The 21,257-nt window shown below is 43.9% G+C and overlaps 1 protein-coding gene across 2 annotated transcripts; it reads right to left on the bottom strand.

Annotated features, from left to right (window-relative positions):
* Positions 1-533: 533 nt before the first annotated feature.
* On the bottom strand, positions 534-19,383 carry ulk1b (unc-51 like autophagy activating kinase 1). Of its 2 annotated transcripts, none has more exons than XM_052051237.1 (28): positions 18,699-19,383; positions 16,872-16,964; positions 16,575-16,616; positions 13,873-13,905; positions 13,095-13,131; positions 12,824-12,997; positions 12,654-12,727; positions 12,448-12,549; positions 11,931-11,989; positions 11,586-11,668; positions 10,639-10,692; positions 10,421-10,515; positions 10,100-10,265; positions 9,925-9,979; positions 9,722-9,805; positions 8,474-8,617; positions 8,240-8,382; positions 7,300-7,559; positions 6,990-7,195; positions 6,465-6,577; positions 6,265-6,390; positions 5,566-5,750; positions 5,119-5,303; positions 4,190-4,308; positions 3,943-4,100; positions 3,369-3,504; positions 1,555-3,280; positions 534-1,505 (listed from the first exon to the last, which is right to left on the bottom strand). In XM_052051237.1, the coding sequence occupies exons 1-27, from the start codon at positions 18,786-18,788 to the stop codon at positions 3,225-3,227; spliced, it is 3,072 nt and encodes a 1,023-aa protein (XP_051907197.1). In that variant the 5' UTR covers positions 18,789-19,383; the 3' UTR covers positions 534-1,505; positions 1,555-3,224. The 2 variants fall into 2 exon arrangements, with proteins under 2 accessions (XP_051907197.1, XP_051907196.1); XM_052051236.1 differs by having other exon boundaries at positions 7,300-7,562.
* Positions 19,384-21,257: the final 1,874 nt, after the last annotated feature.

Raw genomic sequence — 21,257 nt, forward strand, 5'->3', positions numbered from 1 at the left:
CATGTCCGACTTTACTCGTTATAATTCGATAAACTAGCTACAATTCTGACTTTTGTGACATTACTCCTCTTAGCCATCACGTCACCTCGAGTCGGAACTCTTGACAGATGAAAGCACCAATCAAGTGAGGCAGAACATGTCAATAGATAATTCTGATTGGTACATTATGTTGGGGGGCGGAGCAAATGTATGGGACAAACAGAAATATTACAAGTGTAATATCACGACAATATTACAAATGGTACTGTACAAAATATTTGAGCCCCGCCCCTCCCTCCAAAAAACTGGAATAACATCAAGTAATTTTGCATTTATATTTAAAAAACGGCCATCCAATTAATGGATACGGTGCTAAATTAATTCACGTCGCATGACTAATATTGACATACCAGCATGTAGGGGTGTAAATATTGGGTTTTAGGACTTCAAGTAACTTAAGCAAGAAGCCTAGTCTGTCTGTGCCACTTTTAAAATGCATAAGAGAGTGATGTGGGAAAAAGTTTGAATGGTAAAAAACACAGCATCACTACAACTCCATTCCTTTAACTTTATTCATGTTGCAACTAACAGTAAGGGTTATGTTACACACAGGGACATTGAGATAGTGTCTTGCCATACATGACGATGTGAAAATGCCTTGCTGGTAGTTCAGCAGAAAGCCTTTTCTTTGGAAAAAAACAACAAACATTATTAAATGGTAGGGTAATCTTCCCTCTGCACCCGCAGAGCCATAAATACAATGACAACAATAACTTAATTTACAATTCCTAGAGGTGATGCTAAACACAAATAAACGATGACATTCGGGCATGTTTTTACACACAATTTAAAACTCTTGACTCCTTGCAGGAGATTGTGAACCTTCGCGATGGTTGCACTTCATTTTAGCTTCATGGGAATGCTCGGAACAGCTACCACGAAAATGGCAGCAAGTCAACATCCTGCTCAGGGACATTACAGCAGAACACAATACATGCCCTCCCGCCCCCGCCCCAAAGTTATCTCAATGCACGCACACATTCTTTTCATGGTGACCCAAATTGACAATTGGGATGGCCAGTAGCAATGATTGTAGGCGTGGGGGGTTTCATTAAAAAAAAATGCATCACAGGTGCTAGCCATTGTACAGTGAGTGAGTAGGACAAAAGCCAGGGTGAGTCGATATTAGGAATGCACAACTCAACCACCAAAAAAATGTATATTTGAGAATAAAATGCCTCAAAGCAAGTTAATTATCTTTAAAGGGGGAGGGGCTCTTTCATTCTGCTCTACTAACAGTGCTACTATACTGGATCTCTTTGTAAACCATCTTCAGCTTTTTCAAACATGAACACAAACTTAAGACGAGGAAAAAACAGTGTAGAGTTATGAATGAGCATCGTGGCCACACTGGGTGGGTGGGGGCATTATTCAATAAGAATTCAGGATAAAGTAGGAATGTTAGGACAATGATTTTTTGATATGAGTAAAAAGTAACAATAAATTGTCATATTATGTGGAAAAAACTGTAATGGGACACACAAACCCCTCCACCACGGTAAGGTGACGACTCACGGAGGGATGGATGGATGGTTTGTTGTAATATTACACTTGATTGCAATTTTCAGTTTCATTCTCAGATTTTTTTTTGAGGGAGCGGGGGTATCCCTCCTCCTTTGCACATGGAGTAATCCCTTGAAAGTGGACCTTTCCATTTCAAAAGCAGATGTGAGACAGTGTCTGGGTCATAATGAATCCTTTTCTCTCCACAGACATTAGTCAAATTGCAAACTAGCCTCTCCACACATGCGAACATGCACATAACACTGTACACCTTTGAATGCAGGCAACACAGACATCGACCATCTGCGGCTCACAACTGAGAATTATTAAAGGAATCGGTTTGGGATTCAAAATTATGTTTAAAAAAATAAAATAAAATCAGTGGAAAAACACCAGCACTCCAAATTAAACATTTCAAAATCATGACAGAATCGCCACCTACTGACTACTCTCAAGCAGAACACAATATATATGTATTTCTTTTTTTTTTAAACCCAACCCTCCTCACCGTAAAGCTTTTACCGTATTTTTCTTTTCCGCGTTCACAGCATCCCTCTGTTAATGAACACTCTCACACCAAACACACAGTAACTACGATACAACTGCACTCCATGAAAAGAAAGTGGAAATAGAAAGGAGCTCATCAGTCAAAGTATATCCAAACAAACAAAACAATACATGACACGTGTAGCATGTTCCACTCTGTACAGTACTTCAACAGTGCAAAAAAACATTCGGGCATGTGCCGCCGAGCAGCCCCCAACATTGACGCGGCTTCTCTCCTGTCCTATACATTCGCATTAGCGCCGACGATGATTGATTAAAATACAATGATGTAAAGAAGAAAGAACCACGTGGGGTGGGGGTGGTGGTCAAGGACTGTACACAAGACAAACATCCTCCAGTTAGCGGGGCATCGCTAGCGCAGTTCTAATCAGAAACTGCGAATCGTGCCTCTTCCGCCTGTTTGGACCCACGCGACACACTGTTGGAAAACATTGTCCTCCACCAGTTGTCGCCTTCCTTATGAAAAGCAAGTCCGTAAAGTGTCAAACCAACTTACTTATTATAGAGCTAAAATCAAACACATTATAAAAAGGCTTTATATCGTCTTGGCAGAAGTTGTCATCCACTTGTAGCAATGTTATGTACACTATAGCAAGCAACTCATGAACTTCTTTGAAACACACACACGAGGAAGTGGCATAATGTGCACATAGATAATATGAGAATGATATTTGACTTCCTCCAGCTTTCTTCAACATGTCTACTGTAACTGTACCTCCAATGTAGGCGGACAGCTCAAAGTACCTCCATAAAGATGAACCACAAAGGCTTGTTCGGTTGTCCACTGCAGTAGACAAGTCCGTCTTCAAAATATGTCATGGCGAGTACTGCGCATGGGGATATATGACTACTTGGCCGTACGTGCTCCTGCAGGTTGCCTCAAATAGGGGAGGGCTGGCGGGGAATCTTAATTGGCCAAACGGTCTCTCACATAGATCAGAATGCAGCAAGGTGCATCACGACCAACATCAGTTTTGCTTCAGGGAAATGGAGGCCGTAATCCAAAGCTTAAGTTGTCAACTTTAGGAGAGTTTGTGATTTTTGACGCGACCTGAGGTGATGGGATGAAGTTCGTTGGTAATGAGCCGATAGGTGACATCGTGTAGGAGGGGCTCTCAAACGCAGAGCCCGGACTGCAAGGCTGTGAGGCGCCGCTCAATACACTCTTTACCTGTACGCAGAGAGAAGAGAGATGATGGACTACAGTGAACTGGGATGAAGGTACTGGGTAACAATTTGGGATTGGTCTCATGACTTACATTTGCTCACACTGAGAATGTCTTCCTGTTCGGTGAGAAGCTGAGAGAGGCCCTCCATCAGCAAGAGGGCTTTGTGGTAACGGTGGACGGATGCCTCCCCCTGGTGGAACATCTCATCCAGAGCAGCAGACTGAACCTACAAAAAATGTCCTGCATATTTTTTATCCATCGTCCAACCATTTTCTAGTTCTCAATCGCTTGACTTATTCGGATTTCCTCATGTGTGCAAGGTGCCGTACAGGGAACGCAAAAGTGGATTCAGTGGAGTCATATTAAACTCATTCAGTACCAGCCAATTCTGGACCAAGTCTGAAAAGACGTTTAAAAACGTCTTTGGGAGTGATTGAGTTAAGGACTGACTGACGCCTCAAAAGTTACGGTGACACTGCTGAGCGACAAGGAGTCATTTCAAATTGGCACGCAACTGGAAAAGCGTAAATAAATAGCTGTGCCAAAACCCGGTATGGTACGCTCCCTTTATTTTGCTGCGCCTTTACTACCTTTCACAATAAAAACAAATGAAACGGCAATAACGATCAATTTGGCACACACGGGGTTCCTTTTTCTGGCTTACCATCTGCACGGTGTGGCTGAAGAGCAGCCTCTCAGCCGTTATGGAGGTGATTTTGTCCATGAGTCGGTGCTTTTTGGAAAAGAAGCGCTCCAGACGCGTGCTGAGAGAGCGACACGATGCCACGCTGGATTTGTACAAGTCATTCAGCCTCCTCACAACTAGGAATGGAAGACCATTTCATTCAGGCGGTGATCGTTTGAGCCAATAATCAAATTGGAGGTCTTTCCTGAAGCGAACGCCGCGTTACCTTGCTTGACTGTAGACGACGGGTAAAGTTTGCCGTGTTTCACTTGCTCCATGGCTGTTTGTATGGCGGTAGACAAGAGTTCTGCAGTCTTGAGGTAGAGAACCAGCTGTTCTGCGTGGCTGGTGATACGACAACATTACAAAAGGTGAACATGAATATGAGTGGGAAGATTAAAAATGCATTCACTTTTGATCATACAGACAAATTTCCGTGAACACAACCGATTCATTCAGGTTTGCTAGAATTTCCATCTTGTTTTCATACTACAGTGCTGTCAATTCATTTTCATTATTATTATTATTTTATTCTTGGCATTGCCGTAGTGCAAAAAGCAAGCAGAAAGGAATTCAGTGCATTCATACAGATGCATCCTTATGAATTAGCATGCCATATAAATGTTCATTTCACTGCACAAGCGAATTAAAAAAGCGAAACATTCATTCAAAACGGGAAAATACTTTTCAGGAGGCCTATTCTTTCCTTATTTTTATTCACAGAAGCGTTTTTGATAATTCCTGACGTCGACTTGAATTGTAATTTCTTGAAATGGTGAATTTGGACTCTTCCTTATCCGCAAGCTATAGAAAATATCTCACAATGATGTGTTTAGTGAATCTGTAAGAGCTGCTGAAATCAAGTCAGTTTTCAAGCATATTGAAATGTATTGAGGTGCGCTTGTGTGCCCTAGCATACATTTGACTTGAGAAGTTCCAAGTGAAAATGACTAATAGGTCATTTAGACACACTTTGACTGCTAAAGAATAAAAATGTATCGTGGGCCGGTGCGTCAACCTTGTCATTGAGTCATGACTAGAATGGCGTCTGCCTTGGCAGCAAACCGCTTGCTATAAATAGGCACCAAGCCGACACCAGAAAAACTGTTTTGCCTCCAACAAAAGAGGTAAGTAGCAAGGATGATGTGGCCTTACGTCCACTCTCGGCTCAGGGAGCTTATCTGATCCGCCACCAGGCTCTGCTGCTGTAAGGAGTGAGGGTGAGCGGGATCAACCGCGACCCCCATCAATGTGATGCCACGGGCCCCGGCCACCTCCATCAGACAGCAAGCGAAATCCAGCGTGAAGCGCAGGCTCTGCACGGTGTCTGTGTGCTCCTGCTGCACTCCCAGAGACGGCACACACACACAGGAGGACAAAAGGGGGTGAGCGCTTTAAACTGAGGACACGCGGTGCCATTTTAGCACTTTGTGGGCTGACCACAGCATCAAAATCACTCTTATCATTCAGTAACACCTTCAGCTGTTCCCCTTAGTCTCTCCGCTTTTTGGTTGGAACTGATCTGTCGCTGCACCAGTACTAAGAGCACACTCCTCTTTTCTGCCACCTTTTGTGATTTGTCTAAGAAAGCCTTTATCTCACCTCCATCAGGGTCTCTTCAGGAAGCTCAGGGGCCTCGAAGGTGATGCGACCGCCCATGTTGGCCGTGATGGGATCAAAAAAATTGTAGCGAGGGCTGGAAGAGGCCTCAAAGCCGTCGCCGTAGGTGGCCGCCTGGGGATAGCGGCTGGTGAAGGAGCCCGCAGGGCTGACTGATGCAAAGGAGCCTGCGGAGGGAAGACACAGAGATAAGAGTTAGAAATGCTACTTGCCAAGAATATAGACCACTTGAAAAATTGGGCATAGTTGCGAAAATGCATCAATTGACAATATTTAAACTAATATCAATGGACGCTGCTGCGTTTTACCCAAAGCTGTGACATACACTGTATTCATATTTATATTCATAGAATTATGGATCTTTGAGGTACTTGGGAGAAAGCGTGTCAGATACTATTAGGACCCCTGTTCTCTATTTTCATGCGTGCAAAAAATGCTTAAAGAGGAACCCGCGCTGCAATAATGGCCCCACTCGTGTAAACATAGTATGCGGATGAATAATGAGTACATAGAATACTGTTTTGAGCCTTGACATTTTAAGCAGAATCGCCCCCTGCTGTCGACTGAAACTGGCATCAAAGTGCCCTTGAAAATGGGCTGCAACATGATCACGTCTTAAAGCAAGAGAGAGGAGTCATGTGCCATTTGCGTTCATTCAACAGGTTTACAAGTTGGCATTACCGGAGTATTTCCTCTGTCTGGAGGCTTGAGGTGGGGTGCCACCACTGGGAGGCGAGCCGATGGTGAAGACCACCTGCGCTGGGCTGCACGAGCCCGGTGCCGGACATAGGACACCGCCGGAGGGCACTAAAACCAGAATTTTTAAGTATTATTGGGGTGACCCCAAATGAAAAAGGAATTAAGGGCCATGAAAGACATACCTGCTATGTCCATAGCTTTTTCACAGGCCAGATTTTCTGTGCTGCCTCGGTCATTCACTGTTCCAAAGGCTGCCATCAGCAACATGTCGGACAGGAGGCCGGCGCTCTGAGATCTGTACCACACAAGACTCAAGCTTTTAGATTTGATTCCTGAAAGTATATGTGTTGAAGTTTCATATCAGGACTGTTAAGTACAGCTCAAGTTCAAAGTTTGTCTGGTCTGCCAGCGTAGGGGAAAAAAATAAGATAGTCATAAAATATTTTTTCTGTGACGACGGACAAAGGTGTTACATAATTGCCTTGCCCGTTTTATGTTTTCACACTCTGAATTGTCACACCAGTAGAAACGAATAGCACAACAAAACAATAACACCCCCTCCCCACCTCCATATGAATGCATGCCAATGCGCATACCACTGGTTTGACAGTTTGTTTATGTCACATAACTTCTTTGGCATCTTGCTTTTTTCCATCCAAAAGCATGCTCTCATAATTACTTGCACCTAGTGCCATTGCAGCTCTCACCTTCCAAATCCCCTGGTATCATCATTCATCCTGTGGATGCAGTGAGAAGGCTGAGGGCACTGCGTGGGCGTTGGCTGTCCAGCGTCTCGGGGCTCGATTTGCATAGGCCTGCTGCTGGGAGAGCCCACCACTAAACCCTGCTGTGTCAGGAAGTTGACAAGGTTTGGAGAGCTGGGGGGTTTGGGGAATTCAAACGGGGGCATCGTCTGCAAACAGAAGAAACAACGTAGCCACGACAGTGAAACGGTTACTATTCATATGCCGTAAATAAATAGTACATTGAGCCAAAAAAAAAAAAAAAAAGACTCACCCTCGAGGGGGAGCCCAGGATGGTGGGCAGTGGGCTTCGCTGCATCAGCTCACTGAGGCGGGGGGACGAGTGCAGGGGGCGAACCGTCATCAAGCCAGCTGTGGGGACCACCACCGGGTCTGAGTGCTGCTTTCGGATCTTCTGTCTGCCACCGCCAGCGGTGCACTCTAAAAGACAGGGGGCGCTGTGGAGGCGTGTCCCCAATCCTGTGGCCACTGGGGAGTGTTTCTGAGTCGTCGCCCTGGATTCAGCATGTTGAGCTGCTGCAATGGGTGGTGAAGAAGGTCAGAGGATGGACGGTTGAACAGTAGAGCACCAAAATATAATTCAGGACAAATAGAACACAACTATAATTCCTGTTTAGAAAGCGTGTCGACGTCACGTGGCAGATGACAACTGTGTGGAAGAGGTGGAAACTGCTCGTACTTGCCGATTTCATCGTACAATGAGCCAAAATGTGAAAACACCGGCACAACTACAACATGGAACTCGCACCTTGGTCTGCAGTGAATGCTGACATACTAAAAGTAAAGGGTCTTGCCGAGGACCCAACTGGATGCTACCCTTCATTCACCCTGACCAGGATTTGATACCCAGTCATCACTAACCAAAGTCAGGGGTGCTTCAGGGTGACCCACCCAGCCGAGATTCTCAATTATCTTAAATTGATGTTTTTAATATCGCTTTATGATTTTTTTCTTTTCCTCATGAGACATTTCATAGCTCTTTTATAGCAACGAAAAAAAAAAACATTCTTTGACTAAGTACCTCATTAGCAATAAAAAATAAATCAGGCAGAGAACACTTATCTGCAATTAGACCCTAAAAAAGACAAGCAGGTGCCTCTCAGAAGGTAATAAATCATGCAATAATCATCCATTCAGGGAGTAGTTTTGGTGTAGGAAGGGCGTCTGCAAGAGCATAATAGCCTCTTAGCTACCTTGAGGGGAGAGCTGAAAGGGTCTTGCTCCTCCCAGAGAGAGCCTTCGGGTGGCGGTCACTGTTCCGTAAGGTGGAGAAGGCCCAGTCCTCGCAAAGCCCAGCGGACTTCCACTGCTGCAACGGTGCACCGGAGTGGACAGCCTAATGATGTGTGTTGATTGAAGTGAAAACTTGTCGATAGCGACAAACAAATTCAGGTGTTTGTACAACTTGCAAGTGAGTAGACGCATACCGGGGCGATCCTTCCTGTTTGGTGGTATAAATATGCTGCTCCAAGCGCTGGTAGTTGTGCACCTGAGTCGGAACTGGGATTGGCAGGGAGTGGCCGTGATTTCCACCGGGGCCGGCATAGTTACTCCCCGAGGACTCATTGGGCCTGCCAGGAACAGAAAAAGAATGCCCCCAAAGAATCATTAGATCGGATTTTGTGTGCGTACGTGACAACAAGAAAACACAACTATCACTCCATGGTTATTGATGACCACATTGCATCCCACCAGGATATGTCGCGGACTCATAAAAAAAACATGCCATCCATTTTTTATACTGTTTATCCAGTTCTGGATCACGGGAAACTGGAGACTACCCAAGCTGACCTCGGGCAAGATGCGCAGAACACCCTTGACTCCCCATCACAAAATCAGCCTTTCACACCGAACAGTGTCATAGTGCAAACAAAACATTTGAATGTGCGCAGATAAAAAAATATAATAAATAAATGACTACCGTATTGGCCCGAATATAAGACGGCCCTGATTAAAAGACGACCCCCTCTTTTTCAAGACTCAAGTTTGAAAAAAGAAATTTTGAACCCCAAATAAATTTTCATACAGAAAATAATTAGAGAGAATTAGAGAGAAAAAAAGCATGTTATTTTGCCTCAATCAAATCTAAAGTGCAATCACATTCGTAAATGAATGGCTTCTGGTTTTTGAAATGTAAATTCCATCACAACTTCTCCTCAGCTAGCCTTTGACCCATTTTTCTCCAGATTGTCACTATGTTTCTACATTTTCTGTTATTTCTTCTATTATTTTCTTCTCTTTTCCTTCTTAATGCTATTTTTCTTCTTTGTGCTACCGCTATTTTTATTTTTATTCTTTTCGTGACAGGGGTTCACTTTGGCCTGGTGAATCAAGTTCAGCATTTGCTTCAATGATATCTGGCGCCATCTAGCGTTGTGAATGAGTGTCATGTCTAGAGCCCGAATATAAGACGACCCCCACTTTTTCAGTCGTATTTCAATGGAAAAAAATCTTATATTCGGGCCAATACGGTATTATCAATCCTTTGTCCGTGTTGTACACCTACTAGGACCATATTCCGTAAGCAACAGGACACTGTTTTTAACAGAGTGAATATTGTCAATTTCTCTTCTTGGGATTTTTCAGGATGATTTTGCATGCTAATTTAAACAGTTTAACTGGGTGCTAAATAATGAAATTAATTTACTCAAGACAATCCAGCTCTGTGCTGTTACCTGACACGACTGGGGGAGCCACTATAGGAGGGCGAGTGTGGTGGCGATTTGGCTTGGACACACAAACCAGATGTCAGGAGGGATCTGAACAGAGGAAATGAGAAGAAAAGTATTTACTATGCATAAAAGACATCCGTACTTTGCAAGCATTTCACTTCAGTGTTGTTGTTGTCTATCAAGACAAGTACTGAGCTTTTTCTTACCCGCTGTTCATGAGACTGTCCTGCAGCACTTTACTCTCACTCGTCAGCTCACCCGCTACAACAGATAACCGCATATCTTATACATTTATGACCTTTTATATTGGACTTAAATATTATTGGTACAATTCTACCGCTTGGGGGAATCATCGAAAAGAAAAACAAGTCTCTCGCTTACCATTGAAGTGAGCGGGCACAATGACGAAGTCGTCCGTGTCACAGGAGGAGGAGTTCTTGCTGCTGCCGCCTCCTCCGGATGAATCCTTGAGGAGAAACCCGGCGGCCTCTTGGGTGGGGGAGGCCAGCGCTTTGGCACGTAAATGCTGCGCATCACCAAGAGATTGCTGCGGAGGCAGGTAAGAAAGTGCAAATGAGAGGGGTGATTAATTAGGTATGCACTGGGGTGGCCTCTTGGGGTCACAAAGACCTTTGGTTAATCATTTACACACGGGGGAGGGGCGGGGCATACATATACATTGAAGATATGTTAAACACAGACCGGTGGAGAGGCCAGGTGCGAGGTGGAAGAACTGCTGCAAGAGCTGGCTGAAGCGGAACTTGGGAAGCAGGTCATGGTCACTGCTGGGGGGGTTGCTGCAAGGAAATCGAGTACGTGAAATGACATACAAAATGGTTGTTTTTGAACAGCTTTCATCCAGCACGTATTTCATTATTGAAACATTGACAGCACCACGTTAGGCAAAAATTGGAACTTACTCTTTTTTATGGATGAGCTGGTGGCCTCCAAGAAGGGATGAGAAAAAAACTCATCTGTAGAAAGCACAGCTTATCAGATTTATTTTGTACTTTATGTAGTGGTTGTATTTTGTAGGATTTTGTCTTGAACCAGCTGTGGATGCGCAAGGTGACTTAGGAGAGAAAGCCCTTTTCCCCGCAAACGATCAATAAAGTACTATTAACTGCCCTGTTTAAATAAGAACTGGGAAAAAAACGGAAAGGTGGAACAGAAAGGCAAAGAAAGCCTGAGGCTCAGAGCTAAACCCCACTGCACTGACATCCACTCCCAGTCAACTGATTCTCGGTGGAAAAGCTGCCATCTTCAGATATTTGTCGTCTCGATATTAACACTACTCTGCAAAGAAGACAGAAGCCAGGAAGGGGGCAAATACTTTTTTTTCACGGCATTGTACTGAATATGGGGATTTATATTTTTTCGGAAACATCAACAGCTGTAAATAATAATGCACTACAAAATCCGTATTGTGCAAACTTTGATAGAGCACACCTAAAAACAATAAAAATATCTCAAAAACCCGATGTACTCGGAAAAAAGTAGACATATTAAATTGAAATACATTTAGGACACAGTGATTTAAAATTACTTTTTTTTTACTGTTGGCTAGTGTTATGGTTGCTCACCAAATTTGCCATTTTCCTGTTCTCATTTAATTTCTAGGCAGCCGGTTTATAAAGTCAGCAAGCTAATTGCGCTGGAATTAAAAAGGGCCCTTTGCTATATGCTGCCAAGTAGCGAAATCCATCGTGCCACCATTGATTTCAATGCAAACAGATCGAATAGGCGAGTGAATTCCACACTTATCAAAAAGTCATACAGATTGATTGCGCAAGAATTCCATGACTGTTGCCGTACCTCCAGTATGTCGCCCTTCTATGTGCGGTTTTGCGTCAAGACTCCCACTCACCAAAGTCCATGCGGTCCTTGTTATTGCGCTGGAGCAGGCCCCGTAACAGATGCCTCAAATGGCTGGAGGTCTCTCTGGGAATGCTTCAAAATGACAACATGATCATCACTGTGGTGTGGAGGAACCGAAGCGACGGATCTTGACAAATAATGTCGACATGCCAGGTGTTGTCGTCTTGCCTCAAAACTCTAACCCCATTTATCCCGAACCCGTTTCCAACACAACTTTTATTACATGCAAAGAATTCATTCATTCATTCATTCATTCATTCATTCATTCATTCATTCATCTTCCGAGCCGCTGAATTGACAAGAATAATGTGGTTATCTCATTGCAACGACTCACTTGGGGCTGAGATTCTTGTTTTTCTCGTAAAACATCCTAAGATCCTGAGGACTGCTGGCCTAGAGGTGACAGAAAGACAATTTCGTGTCAGCGCGACTCTAACCATTGTAAACCACGGCAATGAATTTCAGCGCGGTTGTCAGAGAGGTGAAAACAGAGACAAAAAGGAAAAGAAAAAAAACAAACACAAGAAATAACAACTTTATGGGAGCAGTTCCAGGAAAACGTTTGATATGATTGTCAATACCCCAACTAAACAGCATTGAGCGTATTTTGTTGAACTGACATTTCATTACCTTCACAGTTGACATGTCAAACACGCTTGCAAAAATGAGCTGCAGCTACCAACAATGAACATGATGCAAGAGTCCAGCACATGCACCCTCTGGTGAAGTCCAATATTTGCTCTCTAGTCAATCCGCTTTTTGGCACGCTTATGACTTTAGAGTACACGCGCTTCAGTTATTTTGCCCGAGAATGACGGCGCACGGTTTTACCACATCGGCCTTGTGTGTACCTGGAAAGGAGCCTTGCCAGTTAGGCACTGGAACACGATGGTCCCGATGCTCCACAAGTCAGCCTTGGCGTCGTAGTTTTGGGACATAATGACCTCGGGTGCCTTGCGAGGGGATAGAAGAGGGGAGGGTTGTTTTGAGAGTAAGATTTTTATGGCGACTGGTTGCTTTTTGAAAACCTTGATGATGCGCATGCGTGCTCATTTACCATGTACATGGGTGACCCGCAGAGAGTTGCTGCCATCATGTTGTTCTGAAGGTACCTGGCAAAACCAAAGTCGGCTGCGGGGAGAGTTTAAAGTGATGAGAAACAGACGAGTGAGTTGCTCAGGATTCGTGAGTCTTTCGGGTTGCGGTCAAAAAGTTCACTCTGCCTACCAATTTTGATGCAGGTGTTGGTGGAGTGGGATTTCCGTCCGGGTGGGTAGGAGAGCAGAATATTCTGTGGTTTGAGGTCCCGATGGATGATGCCTTTCGCCTGCAGGACCCGCATGGCACCCGCTATCTGCTGCAGGAAAACTCGAATCGTGTCCTCGCTCAGCGTGCCTTTTGCTGTGAAGGGGGAGAACGTTAAACAAGGCCGACAGCCGTTGGGCATTCATTCGCTCTTGTCAGTCGCGTCGGTCGGCCTTTGAAACGCTTCACTTACTGTGCAGGTAGTCGGCCAGGTCACCGCCGTTACAATACTGCAAAGTGAGGAGAAGAAACAGAATTAGGAGAAACGGGCGCCACCTCCCCCCTGAGCGGGAGAGTTCAATTCAATTTGGTATTAGCCTAAAAAAAAACAAAAGTCATTTGTTAAACTGTACAGTGATGAGCTAATGGGATTGTACTTGTCGGCAAAGTGTAACCATGGTGAGTAAGTGTGTCTGAAGCTACAAAAGAGCATCAGCGGATCAAGACATTGACGTGCTGAGGAGGAAATTGCGATTCCTGATGCACGGCCTTGCTCCTATATGCGGGATTAATATGAATGAACACAGGAAATTGTCTCCCACAAATCACTTCTTACGACCCCAAAATAGCCTGAAATGTTAGGATCAGATGTCCCCTCGTCACTGGAAGTGGACAATTTGATTTGGCCATGAAAGACAAAATTCTACAAACAAGACAACGGGGTTTACAAAGAGCTACACAATGAATACTTTGGGTCATAAAAGCGCCGCAATTATAAACTGATTATCTATTTATGCGAGTGTTCTTAATGAGCCTTCCTCTAATGATAGCATTCTTTCACCGCAACCAATTCTGCGTCCACATACGAGATAAACATACAAGCACAATCAGCTGGATTGTGCAGCAGACGGCAGCGTGTGGGACGAGCGCTGCCCCCACCCTTGGTGCCTGAGGACTGGCCTAATTTTAGCTCAGATGCTGACATGGCACAGCAATGAGCAAACAAAGGCCAAAGGCCGCGGCAGGCTTACCTCCATCACTAGGTACACCGAGCTTGCAGTTTCCTGGGGGGGGGATGGGGAAAAAAAGAAAACATGTCAGAAACAGACAAAATACAGGAACAGGTGGTTCTTGAGCAGACAGATCGTGGCTAAGTGATTGAGAAAACACGCCGCTTGATTGAGACAAAAACAGGAAATATTTCAAGTTTTACGCACGCTAACAAATCATATTGTCAACTGATGTTTTAGTGTGACGTCACATGGAAAGGTACCCCATATTTTTTGTCAGGAACAGATTTTTATATTTTTGCCATGGACAGTACCTTCGTCCAGTGAGCATGGGTCACGTGATAGTGCTGAATCCCCCCCCCCCCCAAAAAAAACAATTATGATGAGATGTATTCATTATCGAGCTTCCTCGGCATGGAATACACTCCCACCCAATGTTTGAAACACCAGCAGCAAATCATCTTTTAAAAAGTTATTAAAACACAAACGAATCAGTTCGATATGATTCGTTTGGCTGTCATGGAATTGGATTTATTATTTAACCCTTTCAGGGATACGGCTGGATCAGGTTAAGCATCTGTAGTTATAATTGTTTGCTTGCTTTGTTTTGTGTTTTTACTTTTTATTGTATAGATGAGTTTTAATCTTTCTATGTCTTCGCTGTGTTAACTTTCGACCCCGGGAAGACAAGCGATTACTTTGGGGAACCTAATAAGGACTCAAGAATAGTGTACCGATGGCATACACTTGTAATTGAAACAAAACAGGCTACCGGTAATTGCGAGAGTGCCTTGGCAACATGAATAATGAATCAAAATGTCACCAGGTGGCTTCACTGGGAGAGGAGCGAATAGTATCCAGTAATCATCATTATATCAACAGTGCCAAACAAAGAACCTCCATGTTCACACAGTGACGACAGACAGCAAAAATAAAATATAGCACAACTTTGACCACTACCGAGAACTGGAAGTTCTTTGAAAATTGACAAAGGGGGGGCTGCTCAGGGTGGCTGTCACTGAGAATTTCTGTTCAACAATCTCACATCTTCTTCACTTGTCTGACAAAGAAAAAAAAATTCAAGCCCCCCCGCTCCCAGAGTGTTGTAGAGGTTGTAGGGCACATTCAAGGGGAGAAAAGTTTTGACATTGTTTATCTCGGTCTCTTCTTTAAATCACAAAAAAAAGCGGACATTGGAACGAGGGTGTGTCGGCTTTTTATAGCTACTGGGAGACGAAATGAGTGTCGCCCTCATTGCGTCTTGGTAAAAACAAACTCTTATCACATGGCAACAGATGACTTGGTCTGGAAGTGTCACGCTCCAGACGTTGGTTTTTTTTCTTTTTTCCTTTTACATGACAGCTCAGGTGGAATCATAGAACCCAAAACGTAAAGTTTATTCTATGTGTATATAGATAGATAGATGTGTATTGTCCTCCCCACCACACAAACACACACACAGTTTAGGTTGGAGTCACATTATCAGAAACCCATTTCATATCTGATTTGTAATGATCCTTGAAAGAGATTCAACTCCAAGTTTAGAAAATCCAGTTTTGTGCGGTTTATTTTTATCTCGGCGTCGCCATGACGCATACCAAAGCTGTGAGAAAACAAAATGGCGTCAATTTTAGCGTATGGTGTAAAATCCAACCGAAGAATAATGATTAATCTTTCGGAAAGTATGGGAATTTTTTTTTTTTAAATCAATGTGTCAGTGGTCACGACCTTTCTGATGCCTCATTTGCATGATGAGTACCGGTCAAAAAAAGGTCACGAAAGACGAATGCAATAAATCTCCTGCCCCTACTAGCATTGCAACATGGCAGACAAGTATAATACATTACAATCTCTTGGCCTAATCTGGAAACAGTCGCGGTGCACACAGAAGCACCTTTGTACGTTTCAAAGTGGGCGGACGCACTGTAATGCCGTGTGACAGCATCCACATTCCTGCTAAACTTGCACCTGCTACAAGGTTCAAAAGTGTAAACAAAGTCATGTGCTCCCCAACGGATCGCATATGTGATAAGATTCAGTGACAATTTTGTCTTGGGGTGGGGTGGGGTGGGGGTGGGGGGCTGTCAACGTTGACAACTTGACCGTTGTGTTCCAAAAGGTCAACTCCCTGCATAAGGTGAGATGAGTAGACCATGTCAGGTTGTCTCGACGTCGTGTCAAGTATGTGTCTGTGTGTGTGTGTGTGTGTGTGTGTGTGTACAGGCCACAGTGAATGCCAATTTGCGTTGCTAGGCTACAAGCACCCCCGACTATTGAGTCCTAAGCACTACCTCTCTGCAAGCCTAAGACCTTAATGCTGCTAATTTTTAAATAGACGCAGGTACACATTGACACGAAGCAGCAACATTTAGAATCGCAAAAAGTGCCAAAACAAAACATGCGTCACGGCGAGGTGAGCCAACAAAGTACCGACAGAGCAAACCCTGAAAGTAGACACAAGATAAACAACGTCGGAGTTCACCGGGGCAAAAATCCGGAAGTGAAACGTTTCAAAACAAAAGGCGCTGTTTTGCTGCAACGTCTCATTGAACAAGAAAAAAAATAGAGAAAACCAAAATGGTCGTGTTGCATGAGACCGAAATGGGTCATGTGGCCAACCGTCCTTCTGCTCAATCTGGTGAGCACAGACTGCGAGCAAATTGGGACAGCGTGCGGCAACATAATTAGGTGTGCAAACAGCATGCAAGCATTTTATTTCATACCTGAAAGTCCAGTAATGCAACTATGTTTTCGTGCTTGAGTTCCTGCAAACGAGAGCATTAAATTTTTTTAGTTTCATCTTTACTTTCAAAAATACGTGCTAAATTTGACCTCTGCAGCCAATTTTAAAGTTCATCTTCGCTACATCCTCTCTATTCTGAAGAAAGACCTCAACGCTAACACATGAATAGAAAAGCTGAATAATTGGGCAGCAAATTATTGAGGGAAACGTTATCGAGTCTAAAACATTTGTATTTTTGTCTCATATAGAAATGCATAACGATCGTTATAATAGTTACCTTGAGTATTTTGATCTCCTTTCCCAGCAGTGTCTGGGATTTGGCCAGGTTCTTCTTATTGATACATTTGACTGCCACTTCCCAATCATGTTTCTGATAAGAAGACAACACACAAATGAACACATAATCATTACCTCACACAATGATTTGGAAAAGGATCAGAAATGAAGTGAGAAAATGCTTCTCATCGAATAGTCACCTCAGCTCTAATTGACACGGCGCCACAATTAGTTAGCGTACCTCATGATGGGTGACGTTCGTGAGTAATTTGACAGAGACGCAAGACGAACATTTTCAAGCAACTGAATAAGACATACAATTATGTACTTTTGGGGGTGGATGCAGTATTCCCATTTTGAAACACAATACAACACAACTTTATTGATAAAGTGTATTTCACAACAGCTGCAGCTGTAACGCAACACCAGATACAAAACAAACCCCGCCCACCCACACTTTTTTGTAATCCGCTTACCCTCACAAGAGTTGCGGGTGTGCTGGAGCCTATCCCAGCTGTCTCCGGGCAGTAGGCGGGGGACACCCTAGAACTGGTTGCCAGCCAATCGCAGGGCACACACGAGGCGAACAAACATTTGCGGTGCCAAATCACACCTCAGGACAATTCGGAGTGTTCCATCAACCTGCCCTGCATGTTTTTAGAATATGGGAGGAAACTAGTACCTAGGCAGGCACGGGGAGAACATGCAAACTCCACACAGGGAGGCCGGAGTCAGAATCAAGCCCTGCACCTCAGCACTGTGAGGCGGACCCCTAACCTTTGCAACACCATGCCACCACAAACAAAACAACATAACAATAATACAACAACTGCGAAAACTGACAATTACACCACAAATGATACTAACACATACACAATAGACACTTATATAGCTTGGTTCTCTCCGAAGCCAAAATATATTTTTTACAGGGTGCATCCGATGCAAAGTACATAGCCCGCTTTACCAATTACTGTACTAGGTTTTGAAACTCAGCCATTATGTGTTTACAAACTAGTCATACCCTCAGGTCTAGAAACACTGTTAAAACTGTGACACAAACCACAAACCAGCATATATGGTCGCACCTCCCCCTTCTGGCGGGGGTTTGGGGGAAGGGGTCCCACGTGAAAGTTGGTCCCCAGAACACATTACATAATCGCTTGCCAAGTGGAATAAACGTGAACGTTCATCTTTTACAACATTTCCTGTGCTCTGATGCAATGTGCTCGTGATAAGCAGTGAAAAAAACGAACTGTACAGGCAGACACATTATGTGTAAAGTGAAAAAACTGGGCAATCTTGCGATTGTTATGTTGTTGTCTTAATCTATGCACCGATGTGAAAGGAAAAACTGGAGCAGACCTCTTCGGATCAGATTAATATGACACCTGTCTTCACAAAGGGAATATTACCGGTTTGTGCCTGAATCATAATAGTCTTGATCATGGCAGTTGCAGAACATGTTTCAACATGTTTAATAATAAACGCCTCGCGCATCATGTCAGCCAACAGAGGCAAAAACGTCTCAAATTAGGTAAATGTGTGACCACCTTAAGCAGGTAGCTGATATTCGATCACATTCCAAATGGTGACAACCATTCGATTTGATGTCCGTATTTCTGTTTACCATATTATTTATGCTCAAGAACATCCCGTTCGGGTAGCTAGGCCTCTTAAGGTCGCACCACGACAACAAACGACGAATGGCCAATTGCTCGTCTTCTTTTTAGTCCAACACATAAAATGCGATTGCAAACGTTCTCGACCCAAACCGCAGTAGTCGTGGCGACGCTGAAAACGCGTAACCGTCCGAAAAACGAAAACTCACCTCCCGGTTTCGGCCTTTAAAGACGACCGCAAATGCGCCATGTCCGATCAGGTCCTTCCGACTGAACTCGAATTTGCCCACCGTCTCCATGCTGTACCTCAGTCCGCTTAAGCACTATTTGGACCGGGCCAGAGAACCGGGGGGCCTGCGGTCACCCTTTTCGCTAACAAGCTCGCCTCTCTCCTCAGTCAAGTGGGGGCAGCAGCAGGGACAGTCACCCCCTCTTTCACTCGCCAGGAGCTGCCGTCCAGACAACAAACGACCCTCCTCGCTCATGTTCGCTCGTTACGGAGTTTCACTCCAGACGACGCCGAGCGAAGACTTCCATTTTTTGGACACCGAGCTCCTCCGTGTCGAGCTCGCCGAAGGACCAAACTGGCCTGGGAGCCTGCTCTCGTTGTTCCAGCTGTCGCCGATGACGTGCCACCTTAAAAGCAGCTCGCGCTGTGTTTTGTTTATATACAGGAGCTCCTCGCCTCTGTCGTCTCCGGCGTCAAAGACAAAAAAAAAACTGTGCTCGCTACTAGCTTAAATCACAAATAGGTTGTTGAATAAGTAGCTAACGCTTGACTCTACTCCATCATCGGTCAACAATAAAAGCGCAGTCGCCGAGAGTCTCAGCAGCATCGATGGTCCCAACAAAGCAGACGGTGTAGTCGGGGCTACAACGCGCATGCGCAACTCGAGCACAGCTGTAGCTTTGACGTCACAGGAGTTCTTGGTAGTCGAATGACATTATGGGCTCCTGATGTCAGGAACTTGCTAAATAAACATGTTAGTTCATACAAGGCGAGACACACACGCACGTCTCTTTTTGTTTGTTGTTGATATCGTTCATATTGTGAGACTTTGAGGTTTGCAAAATGCTTAGAGTGTACAGAAAGCTGTTGCAAAATGTGCTTTTGATGTAGAACTACGCAGCCCGGCGGGCCAGTGGTTAGCACATCAACCAAACAACACAGAGATACCGGGTTCAATTCCAGCTTCGGCCTCCCTGTGTGGAGTTTTCATGTTCTCCCTGGGCCTGCGTGGGTTTTCTCCGGGTACTCCGGTTTCTTCCTACATTCCAAAAACATGCTTGGCAGGTTGATGGAACACTCCAAATTTAACATTTATTGAGTCTAATTAAGTTTGAGTATTCGTTGTGGTAAACTTAGGCGGTTAAGCTCACAAGGGTCGTAGGAGTTGTTTATCTAGGGCTATTATTTGAATAAATCTTGAAAGTATAAAATAAGAGCTATAGCCAGCTGTAAGAGAACGGTGTTACTCAGAAACACTAATGCGATGAAACAATGAAAAGGTACATTTTCCTTCACAAATCATGATATAGAAAATGGATAAGAGTCATAAATATTTATATTTCATGAAATTGTTATTGAAGATAAGAACTGGAAACGCTGTGAATGAATCGAGAACCAAGAAAACAAATCCACACCACTTGAGCTCTGCAAGTATTCTCTCAGGAAGGGATTATGGATCTTTTTTATCATGGCAGAAACATTCAGACGTATTTTGTTGCATCTTTTCATAATTACCATACAGCTTTTCCTCCCAGGAAAATAACAAGTGAGGCCACAGAGGAGCAGGAGATGGAAATCATGTTGTGTATGAGGCCGATCTAGACGTGCAACAAAAAGAAAAAGCAGAATTGAGAACATGAGGGGAGGGGCCGCGGAATGAGGACAAGTGGTAAAAGGCACTTGAAAGTTTTCAACAGGAAAGAATGTCAGGAGAAAGAAGCTTGGATGTGTGGTAGGAAACCAAATCGGGCCAGTTCCACACCCATAGCACCAGAGAAGACACTGGCAACATTTTGAGAGGATCATGAAACACAAACACTCAGCACAACCAGTTATTTCTTTATTTGGAATACTCCATTCCCGAACGCTGGTCAACCCTGCATTTGATCGGACTTTTAAAGCTATTTTTGCAATAGGATATACATTCGTTATTTCCTCAAATCGTGACTTGTCGTTCTCATAAGGCTATGTTGCAATTTATTGGTGTGTGCATCACCAGCTTCAAACAAATAAATGCCTCCCCCTCAAATCTCCCTTTCTTTTTGTACTAACTGTAATTACAACCATTGTTCACACGTGGATATTGGAGAGTTAACTGCTGGGCCCATTTCAACTTGAATGTAAATCAAAACGGCAACATACTGTATCACCACTTCCTGAAATTAATTGTCAGCGCATTATTATATGTGCTCTTCCTTTTTGTTGCAATGCTGTCACTGTCAATGATAATTAGCTTGCCAGTATACTTAAAGGCAGTCCTTCCAGAACGTTGTGCTATGTTCCATTAAGCAACTTATTACTGCAGTTCCTTTAAGTCTGCCTTGGTTCTTGTCATTTATTTGCATTTCTCCATAACAGCCTTTTAAAAAAAAAGTGGGTCTTCCCCTGTAAAAAAAACAAACAAACCCAAAACAAAACAAAACAAACAAACAAAAAAACTCTGAACATATCCATCCATCCATTTTAAATCGTACTTTTACTCACCATGGCAGGGGATAAGCTGGAGCCTATCTCAACCGAGATTTGGGTAAGAAGTTGA

This window comes from Hippocampus zosterae, chromosome 18 (genome assembly GCF_025434085.1).
Source record: "Hippocampus zosterae strain Florida chromosome 18, ASM2543408v3, whole genome shotgun sequence".
Taxonomy (NCBI): domain Eukaryota; kingdom Metazoa; phylum Chordata; class Actinopteri; order Syngnathiformes; family Syngnathidae; genus Hippocampus; species Hippocampus zosterae.